Here is a 10,906-nt window from a genome sequence, read left to right as displayed (position 1 = left end):
ATAAAAAATTAAAGTTGAATGATAAAAGATACGTTTAATATTATTACTGGAGTTTGTTTGGTTTTGCAAACCACATTTTAAATACACATTTTTTTTATATACACTTTATATCTATTTATATATGTTTGATTTCTACAGTGAGCTCTTTGAGGTGAATCACATCCGTACCATCTATCACATGTTCATCGCCCTGCTCATCCTCTTCATCCTCAGTACATTAGTCGTAGACTTCATCGACGAGGGGCGGTGAGTTTTATTCTCATTAATTATCGTTTGTAACCAGTTGAGCATGAGTTTCGGTTCTTACTCGTCATCGCCTCTCTGCAGGTTGGTGCTGGATTTTGATTTGCTGGTGTTTGCGTTCGGTCAGTTTCCCCTCGTCGTGGTCTCGTGGCTCTGTATGTTTGTTTCAGCGCTCGTTGTTCCATTTGTGCTTCTTCGTTGGTGGGCTGTTGTGTATTCTTCATCCCACCATCAAACGGTCTACACGCTTATCGCCCTAATGCTCCTGATGCTGTACCAAATCCTCGGACTCGGCTTCCTGCCCACTTACATTGTGCTGAAAAATAACCTTCCTCCCGCCTCCTGCTTCATCCTCATCCTCGAGCAGGTACTGAACTTTAATCTTCACATTTAGAACACATTTTCAGAAGAATGTCTGCTTTTTCCTCATTCTGAATCCTCTTTAACTTAATTTTTTTATTCTTGTACTGAGCGCCTCTTCATTTATGCTTTTTACTCCTTTATTTTCACTCTAAACTAAAAAAAAAAAATTACCCTCATAGTACCGAATATTGAATTTGTTTATTTGTTGATCTTGAATTTGTTACATTAATATTTAGATTTTTAGATAGAAACAAGGACAAATATTGAAATTTCAGGACAGAACTGAAAGAAGAACTTGAGACAAAAAGCAGTAATGAGACAAAATGTTCAAAGAGTATGACCCTATGACCCTTTAAACAATGGACTCAACTGCATTAATAGATTTAGGAAATTTCTGGTAATTTTCCAGAGATTTTACATGGGAACATCATTTGGGGAATTTTGTATATTTTCCAAGTTGGAAACCTAACAAGAATTAATGGGAATGTATGTGAATTTATAGAAATTAATGGGAATTAATTAGAAATTTGGGGAAATGTATATAAACTGTATCGTATATATGTATTATTTTCATTGGTCATAAGCTAAAATGCATGCAAATCATACAGATTAAAAAAAAAATAGCATTTTTGACTTTGATTTAATTGTTAGTATAATTTAGTTGCACAATAGCTTACACACAAGGACGTTTTACACATAAATGAATGTAATATTTATGTAATTTACATAAATACTCACCACAACGGATGATTTTGACATTATTTTGTGTGCAGGATAAAACAAATGATGTGTGATATGTTATGAAGGAATGCATTTCCATGTTCTCGATCAGAGACATGAATACACCACAGATGTATTGTGTGTATAGTTTTTAATAGATTAAGGATATATTTAAAGGTGGATGTTTGCTTTTTTAGGTGCGTCTGATGATGAAGGTTCATTCGTTTATCCGGGAGAACGTGCCACGGCTGTGGTCCTCGGGCAAAGAGGGCTCAGGTGAGGACCGAAGTTATGGCACATTTTGGATCCAGATGTTGATTTACTGTTTACTGATGCATTCTGTGTGATTTGCTCAGCTTCAGTAGCAGTGCCTCAACTGAACTCGTACCTTTACTTCCTGTTTGCACCCACTCTGATCTACAGAGACCGATATCCAAGGCAAGCCCTATGTGCTTACATACACACACACACACACACACACACACACACACACACACACACACACACACACTCATTTCTTTCTGTTTTGTGGTTTGACTGATCATTGTTGTTTGTATTTCTATTTTTAGAAATCCGTGTGTTCGCTGGAGTTATGTAGCCACCAAGTTATTACAGGTAGGTGCTGATGTGTGTGTGTGTGTGTGTGTGTGTGTGTGTGTGTGTGTTTGTGTTTTGACCCTAACCTTCAACACTGTGTGATTGTTGTTGCAGGTGTTGGGCTGTTTGTTCTACGCCTATTACGTGTTTGTGCGTCTCTGCATCCCTCAATTTCGCAGTGTGAGCTTGCAGCTGTTCGACCTTCGAGTGATGGTGCTCTGTATCTTCAGCTCCATCCTGCCAGGTACCCACTGATCATGTACTGTGTGTGGATGTGTTGAATCTGTGTGTCGTTACCCTAGAAGATAATAAGTAAATGGTATTATTCGGGATATAAATAAATGTGCTTGTTTATGTTTATGGTCAAATGGTTATGTGTGTGTGTGTGTGTGTGTGTGTGTGTGTGTGTGTGTGTGTGTGTTCATGCAGGAGCACTGATTCTCTTTTTGGCCTTCTTTGCCTTTCTGCACTGCTGGCTAAATGCTTTTGCTGAAATGCTGCGGTTTGGGGACAGAATGTTTTATAGGGTCAGAAAACAACTTCTACACTCCTTCACACACCATTACAGACCATTAAACTCCTTTACATGTCAACAAAGACCATTACACATCATTACAAACCCTTAAACACGTTTTGAACAAAGTTCACAGCTATACAGATCATAAGACATCTTTTACAAACCAGTACAGGCCATTACACTTGTTTACAAACCATCCTTTTTTTTATATTACCATTACACAACTTTATGAACAGTACACTCCTTTACAATCCAGTGCACACCTTAACAAACCATTACACATCTTTACAAACCAGTACACACCTTTATAATCCAGTACATACCTTTACAAACCATTACACAACTTTACAAACCAGTACACTCCTTTAAAAAACATTACACACCCTTAGAAATCATTACACAGCTTTAGAAAACATTTTACAACTTTACAAACCAATACAGACCTTTACAATCCAGTATACACCTTTACAATCCAGTACACATCTTTATAAACCAGTACACCTTTACAAACCATTACACACCTTTACAAACCATTACACCTTTACAAACCAGAACACTCCTTCACAAACCACTACTCACCTTCCCAAACCATTACACACCTTTACAAACCATTACACACCTTTATAAAACCATTACACACCTTTACAAACCGTTATAGACCTTTACTATCTAGTTTACACATTTACAAACCATTACACATATTAACAAACCATTACAAACCTTTACAAACCAGTACACACCTTTACACACCAGTACACACCTTTACACACCAGTAAATACCTTTACAAACCATGACAGACCATTACATGTGTTTATAGACCATTATACACAGTTACAGATCATTATAAACCATTACAACCTGTAGATTTCATTGTAGACAATTGCAAGGTATTACAGCCCAGAAGAAAGTGTATAGCGAATACAGACTATTATAAAACACTAGAATGAATCTCTAAATGAACATTTCTTACCCTTACTGACGTCATTATAAACTTTTATAAGCCTGCATGTGCCATTATAAACTTTACTTTTGAAGTGTTTATAAATAAGTGTTGATTTTCATTTATTAATAATGAATTATTACTGGTTAATCTGTATGAAACTACAGGATTGGTGGAATTCAACGTCTTTCGCGAACTATTACCGCACATGGAACGTGGTAGTGCACGACTGGCTATATTACTACGTCTATCGGGACTTCCTGTGGGTGAGTTCCATCATAAAACTATAGCAGAATACATATTGAGTATATAATATTCATTATTCTGCAACCTTTATTCTGCTTCACCTCCACAGATGACGCAGAAACGTTTCCGAGCGGCCGCCATGTTTGTTGTTTTCACCGTCTCTGCTGTGGTTCATGAATACGTCCTGGCCGTGTGTTTCGGGTTCTTCTATCCTGTCCTCTTCTGCCTCTTCATGTGCTTTGGAAGTGAGAACCTTTACTATATTTTATAAGTTTTTTTTATTTATTTAATAGGTGTATGCATGACTTGAACAGTGCTCCTGATGAGCCTGAGGGTTGTTTTTGATCCCCTGATGTTCGGATTGTGTCCATAGTGATGTTTAACTTCATCCTGCATGATCGGAGGACAGGGCCTGTGTGGAACATCATCGTGTGGACTGCTTTGTTTCTCGGTTTAGCTGTTTTGCTGTGTCTTTACTCTCAGGAGTGGTACGCTCAGAAATACTGCCCTCTACTGGAGGTAAACACTACAACACCCTGCACTGCCATTAATAATGATGACTGATGTCTTCTTTGTCTTCTTTGTCTTTGTAAAGTTTTGAAAGATCTTAAATTGATATTTTGGTATTTCTAGCCTTCTTTGCTCGATTTGCTGAAGCCACGATCATGGACCTGCTACATCCAGAACGTCCAAGCTGCCAGGCACCTATGATCTTAATTGAATTAGTTTTATTTTTTTTATTTATTTATTTTTTTTTACTCTTGACTCTTTCTGCATTTTTTGCACTAAAATCACAAGCACATTTTGTGACAATCATAGAAGATGAATTTTAACTTTTTTACATATAAACATTTATACAGAATTGGTATCTGCCTGATGTCCATTTCAGTGCGTTTTGTACTGGTATTTTGGGTAAAATTTTGAAGCCGTGTTTCATAAAGTGTGTTTTTAATCCAGTTACTGTATTCAGGCCAGAATATTTGTTTCTGAACCGTTCTCATGGGGGTTTTACAAAAAGCAAAACCCAGTGATTGAACCCTTTAAAAGGGTTCCTGAAGAGTAAAGGGTTCTGTAATTGAGAGTAAACTCCTTGAAAAATCGTGTTGCACATGAAGAGAAAAGGCAGAGGAGTTAACGACCCTCATGATCTTAATATGGACTTGGAGTGAAATGCAGGAATGAAGCAGACATGCAATTCCATCAGGGTCATGAACATGTAATATTTATTAGATATGGCAGATCTGTAAAGGACCTGTGGCTGATTTCTTTGGTTATAATTAAAGGCCTGTCGAAGATTTAACACTTTAATTATATTAGAAGGACTGAACTTTTGCTCAGGTTTCTTAAGCAGGCTCTTCAATTAGGGGGCCAAGCACTAAATGTGTGCAGATTCCCTATTTTTTTACATCCTTTTCTTAGTAATTTTTCTATTTCTTCATCTTTTGGCTCGGTAGCCCGCAGATAAAATGTATAAGTAGTTTTATTTTCAGTGCACTTCCTGCTTCTTCCTGCTACTCTTTAGCTTCACCTGCTTCCCTTTTGAATATGAATATTTCTTTTTATTTGAGTTTGACATTTTGTGCAAATGATGAACATGGACATGAACAAGAACCTTTTCAGAACATAGAACATCAACAGAAACGATATTTTATTCCAAAAAAAAAAAAAAACAGGCCAAGGCACTCAGCGATCCACTTCTATCCCGCGCTTCAGACATTGTGCCTCGGTGTGCTCTAGTAGTTCCCGCTCGTGAACCACCTGAGAGTTCGCTTCCGACTTTGTGCCTGTAAACCGTTTTATTTCATTTTGGTTGCCATTATTGCTTTTGTGCATAAACATGTTTGTCTGTTTTTAGTACTTTATTTTTTTTAGCCCCGATCAGGGAACCAACCCCAGCCATTAGGGTTGCACAAGCCTTAGTGCCGGTCCCAAGCCCGGATAAATGGGGAGGGTTGCGTTAGGAAGGGCATCCAGCGTAAAACATGTGCCAATCAAACATGCGGATGATCCGCTGTGGCGACCCCTAATGGGAGAAGCCGAAAGAAAGTTTTAATTTTTTTTATATATATATTTTCAAGACTATTTTGGGGGAGTCCAGCAAATTATTTTATCTCCTGCACCCCGCACACAAGTATTTTACCGCCCGCACCCGCATTCACCAAGTAAATCTTGTCCCGCGCCGCACTCGTTTGCGTCGAGTCCCACAGGTCTCTATTGTCTACGGCAGGTCGTAGAACCATGATGATAAAAAGTGGTGAAATTGGGCACAATAAGTAGTACAACAGCGTTTTAGTGCCATGTTAAAAAAATAAATAAATATTAAGATTACGAGATTAAAATCGCAGTAGTACGAGAATAAAGAGAATACACTCCTTCAGGGTTGAGTTCTTTTATCAACATTATAGTCACATGAGAAACATAGGTTCCCTGGTGGTCTAGTGGTTAGGATGCGGCGCTTTCACCGCTGTGGCCCAGGTTCGATCCCCGGTCAGGGAACCAACCCCAGCCACTCTTAGTGCCGGTCCCAAGCCTGGATAAATGGAGAGGGTTGCGTTAGGAAGGGCATCCAGCGTAAAAACGTGCCAAATCAAAAATGCAGATGATCTGACAGGTTTAGCAATTCACAATTATATTTTTAATTTTAAAAAAGTTGCCTATTTCTCCTACATATTTTGTTCAATTGTCACCATATTATTCTCTAAGGGGTCAATCAGTTGGACAAAGCAAAGCCCTCAAACAGAAAGAGATGCTGTATCAGCAACTTTTTGTCAGAGCACCTACTGGTCAGAAGTTGCAATAACATTTATAAACAATGATACATCCCACTACCAACAGAGCGCCTTCTCCTCCTCCTCCTTCTAACTGTTGTCCAGTTGTTCATCTAGACCTTTCCTGTTACAAAAACATACATATCATGAGTGAAACCACAGATCATACTTGAATCTATTTGGATAATTATACCGCTTTGATTTGCTACCATTGCAAGGCAACAATTGGTGCTTGGTTTTAATTGTATGTATTGTTATTTAATGTTACACTGAAGGGTTTTATTTATCAAGATGCAGAATGATTAGGGGAACTATGCTGTTGAATAAAGATGCACAGATCTGTTATCTTACATATGATAAATAAATACAACTATTATTAAAACGTTTAATGAACAGCAAGGCTGCAATATCTGTGATCTGTACGTAAACTGTAAGTTTCTACACAAAAAATCATTTGTATTTACAAAAATATTTTACCTTGTACATCTTTCGAATGCTACTTTGGAAAAGAAATATTGTTGTTGCTTTTTTAATGCTAAATGAAATGAGAATTTTTGGGGGGGGACATGAAGAAATGTATTTTAACTGTCAGTGTTTTATATAAAGTTTGTACACTGTTGTATCAGTCAATTCTATCAGTCAGTGACTGTAATGGGCAGAAATGTCAGGAATTAAATTGGGTGTTTCATTTCGTGGTCAACATTGTCTACAATAAAACTGTAACACTCATGTATCCCATTTTGATTTATTACATTCTTCTTCTTCTTTCGGCTGCTCCCATTAGGGGTCGCCACAGCGCACATCTGTCTCCATACCCCCCTGTCCTCTACATCTGCCTCTTTCACACCAACTACCTGCATGTCTTCCCTCACCACATCTATAAACCTCCTCCTTGGTTTAACTCTTTTCCTCCTTCCTGGTGGCTCCATCCTCAGCATTCTCCTACTGACATACCCCATGTCCCTCCTCTGCACATGTCCAAAACATCCTAATCGCACCTCCCTTACTTCGTCTCCAAAACGTCCTACATGCGCTGTCCCTCTAATTAACTCATTTCTAATCCTGTCCATCCTCGTCACTCCCAACAAAAACCTTAACATCTTCAGCTCTGCTACCTCCTGCTCCACCTCCTGTCTTTTTCTCAATGCCACTGTCTCTAATCCATACAACATCGCAGGTCTCACCAATTTTGATTTATTGTATACTTTATGTACAAACCCGATTCCAAAAAAGTTGGGACACTACAAATTGTAAATAAAAAAGGAATGCAATAATTTACAAATCTTATAAACTTATTTTATTCACAATAGAATATAGATAAAATGTCAAATCTTGAAAATGAGACATTTTGAAATGTCATGCCAAATATTGGCTCATTTTGGATTTCATGAGAGCTACTGATTTCAAAAAAGTTGGGACAGGTAGCAATAAGAGGCCGGAAAAGATCAATGTACATATAGGGAACAGCTGGAGAACCAATTTGCAACTTATTAGGTCAATTGGCAACATGATTGGATATAAAAAGAGCTTTGCAGAGTGGCAGTGTCTCTCAGAATTCAAGATGGGCAGAGGATCACCAATTCCCCAATGCTGCAGCAAAAAATAGTGGAGCAATATCCGAAAGGAGTTTCTCAGAGAAACACTGCAATCATCTACAGTGCATAATATCATCCAAAGATTCAGAGAATCTGGAACAATCTCTGTGCACAAGGGTCAAGGCCGGAAGACCATACTGGATGCCCCTGATCTTCGGGCCCTTAGACGGCACTGCATCACATACAGGAATGAAAATCACATGGGCTCAGGAATACTTCCCCGACAAAACATTGTCAGTGAGAACAATCCACCGTGTCATTTGCTGTTGCCAGCTAAAACTCTATAGGTCAAAAAAGAAGCCATATCTAAACATGATCCAGAAGCGCAGACGTTTTCTCTGGGCCAAGGCTCATTTAAAATGGACTGTAGCAAAGTGGAAAACTGTTCTGTGGTCAGACAAATCAAAATTTGAAGTTCTTTTTGGAAAACTGGGACACCATGTCATCCGGACTAAAGAGGATCAGGACAACCCAAGTTGTTATCAGCAGTCAGTTCAGAAGAACAGATCTCTGATGGTATGGGGTTGCATGAGTGCGTGTGGCATGGGCAGCTTACACATCTGGAAAGGCACCATCAATGCTGAAAGGTATATCTAAGTTCTAGAACAACATATGCTCCCATCCAGACGTCGTCTCTTTCAGGGAAGACCTTGCATTTTCCAACATGACAATGCCAGACCACATACTGCATCAATTACAACATCATGGCTGAGTAGAAGAAGGATCCGGGTACTGAAATGGCCAGCCTGCAGTCCAGATCTTTCACCCATAGAAAACATTTGGCGCATCATAAAGAGGAAGATGTGACAAAGAAGACCTAAGACAGTTGAGCAACTAGAAGCCTGTTTTAGACAAGAATGGGACAACGTTCCTATTCCTAAACTTGAGCAACTTGTCTCCTCAGTCACCAGACGTTTGCAGACTGTTATAAGAAGAAGAGGGGATGCCACACAGTGGTAAACATGGTCTTGTCCCAACTTTTTTGAGATGTGTTGATGCCATGAAATTAAAAATCAACTTATTTTTCCCTCAAGATGATAAATTTTCTTAGTTTAAACATTTCATATGTCATTTATGTTGTATTCTGAATAAAATATTGAAATTTGAAACTTCCACATCATTGCATTGGTTTTTATTCACAATTTCTACAGTGTCCCAACTTTTTTGGAATCGGGTTTGTATATTATATGCACATCTGTACACTTCTCCTTTAACTTCTTGTAGCTTCTGCATCCGATTTAAAACACTGATGATCTACAAAACCAGAAAACAGACCAGCAAACCTCTACCTCACAGCCCTTATCTCACTTATCGTACCACTGCTTCACACATCCCTCCATCCTCTCCCACATATCTACATACATCCATATCTTCTTTTCTTTCTTTTTGAATTGCCAGTTTGCACTCTTGTTTTTATGTTGCATCACTTGCAACATTGTATTTATATATTTAAGTTACATTTATTTCATTATATTCTGATTTTCTTTGCTACTAACCCTAACCCTAACCCTAACCCATCACTGCACACCTCAACTTCGCAAGATGTTCATGCAGGGTTCAGGGAAACATGGCGTAATCTTTGTCTTTTTAAACTCGGTTTGAAGGTTTTGACATTTATCTAGAAATCTTTGCCTTTTCCTTTGCTAATCTACCACAAGGTCATGTGGCAACAACACACTGATTTTAGACCGAATTCCTTTGAATTAACCTTTCGGATATTTTAAAAAAAAAAAAGTTTTCATAACACGTGGAGGAATAAATGGAGTCGTGGCATTACCACTGATTCTGTTCAAACACTGACTCAGTCTCTCATTTCATTGAGATCATTGAGATCATTTGTATGATTTCCTCTCTACATCAAGACACACCATTGAAACTGAAGTAAAACTGACAGCATCATAAGGTGTAAAGGTGGAGCTCATTTTGCATATAGAGTTGGATGCCATGGTTCATGTATCATAACGTGGTATTAGTATTAGTATTATAGTATTATTAGCATTATTATTAATAGTAGTAGTATTAGTATAGTATATTGCGTCACTATTACTCTTGCATCTGGAGCTATTTATTGTTCTGCACTGGTCTCGTATCAACTCGATCTGGAAAAGTGGGCGTGTTCCGGAGTGATGACGTTACCACGCAGCTCCGTTCTAAACCCAGACTCGCTCACTACACAGTCAGCCTCTGTAGTGATCCAATTGATTCACTGAATCGATTCTTCTAAATTATTATTTTGTGAATCGAATGTGGACTGATTTGGATCACAGTTCAGATGGTTAAGATCCAAAGCGGAAAAAAAGAGTTTGTTTTGCCTACCGAGAAAAGCAGGGAGGAAATAAGAAAAGTTACTGTTTATTATTGCAAAAAAACACTGAGGCTGAATTGTAATTATATCAATTGTGGGCCATCACAAAGAAAATTAATAGCAATTCTTATTGTTTTCTGTTTTGTCTCGTGCAGGAGATCATGTAGAGTATTCAAGAAACGTCACATATTTCCAATATTATACTGTAATATGGAATATAAAATATTCCCACTTGGACATTATTCCACTGTCAGTGCTAATTGTAAAAGTAATTATTTATCATGCATGCAAGATGATTCGATCTCTTATTATTATTTATTTATTGCTTTTTATCATCAATAATTTGCAGTCTTAGTTTTTAATTGTTGTTAGTAATCCGAGATGTTTCCTGCATGCATTTTGACACCGCATATCTGATTTGGAAACTGCATTTAAAAAGCTGTATGAAAAAAAACCCTTGTGTTAATAAATATTTGTTCTAGTATTTTGCCTGCTTTGTCTAATATTAGCGTAATGGGATTCTGTACATTAATAATAAATAATAACTGTGCCAGGCCATCATCCGGTTTTGCATATTTGATTGCTGCTACATTTTATCAGTATTTTATGAA

The 10,906-nt window shown here is 37.9% G+C and overlaps 1 protein-coding gene and 1 non-coding gene across 3 annotated transcripts in view; both read left to right on the top strand.

Annotated features, from left to right (window-relative positions):
- Positions 1–7,128, top strand: part of soat1 (sterol O-acyltransferase 1) — a 14,855-nt gene extending 7,727 nt beyond the window's left edge. For both annotated transcript variants that reach the window (XM_046872138.1, XM_046872139.1), the window contains exons 6-16: positions 139–246; positions 328–610; positions 1,524–1,602; positions 1,683–1,764; positions 1,896–1,941; positions 2,038–2,167; positions 2,353–2,450; positions 3,549–3,647; positions 3,737–3,872; positions 4,001–4,146; positions 4,261–7,128. In XM_046872138.1, the coding sequence (XP_046728094.1) occupies positions 139–246; positions 328–610; positions 1,524–1,602; positions 1,683–1,764; positions 1,896–1,941; positions 2,038–2,167; positions 2,353–2,450; positions 3,549–3,647; positions 3,737–3,872; positions 4,001–4,146; positions 4,261–4,338 (1,285 nt within the window). In that variant the 3' untranslated portion in view covers positions 4,339–7,128. The remainder of the gene's footprint in view (positions 1–138; positions 247–327; positions 611–1,523; positions 1,603–1,682; positions 1,765–1,895; positions 1,942–2,037; positions 2,168–2,352; positions 2,451–3,548; positions 3,648–3,736; positions 3,873–4,000; positions 4,147–4,260) is intronic.
- On the top strand, positions 6,052–6,123 carry trnae-uuc. Its single transcript has one exon. It is a non-coding gene; the product is annotated as a tRNA-Glu (tRNA).
- Positions 7,129–10,906: the final 3,778 nt, after the last annotated feature.

This window comes from Silurus meridionalis, chromosome 17 (assembly GCF_014805685.1).
Source record: "Silurus meridionalis isolate SWU-2019-XX chromosome 17, ASM1480568v1, whole genome shotgun sequence".
NCBI lineage: Eukaryota > Metazoa > Chordata > Actinopteri > Siluriformes > Siluridae > Silurus > Silurus meridionalis.
The sequence above is the reverse complement of the archived record's forward strand: the minus strand, read 5'-3'. Positions and strand labels throughout refer to the sequence as shown.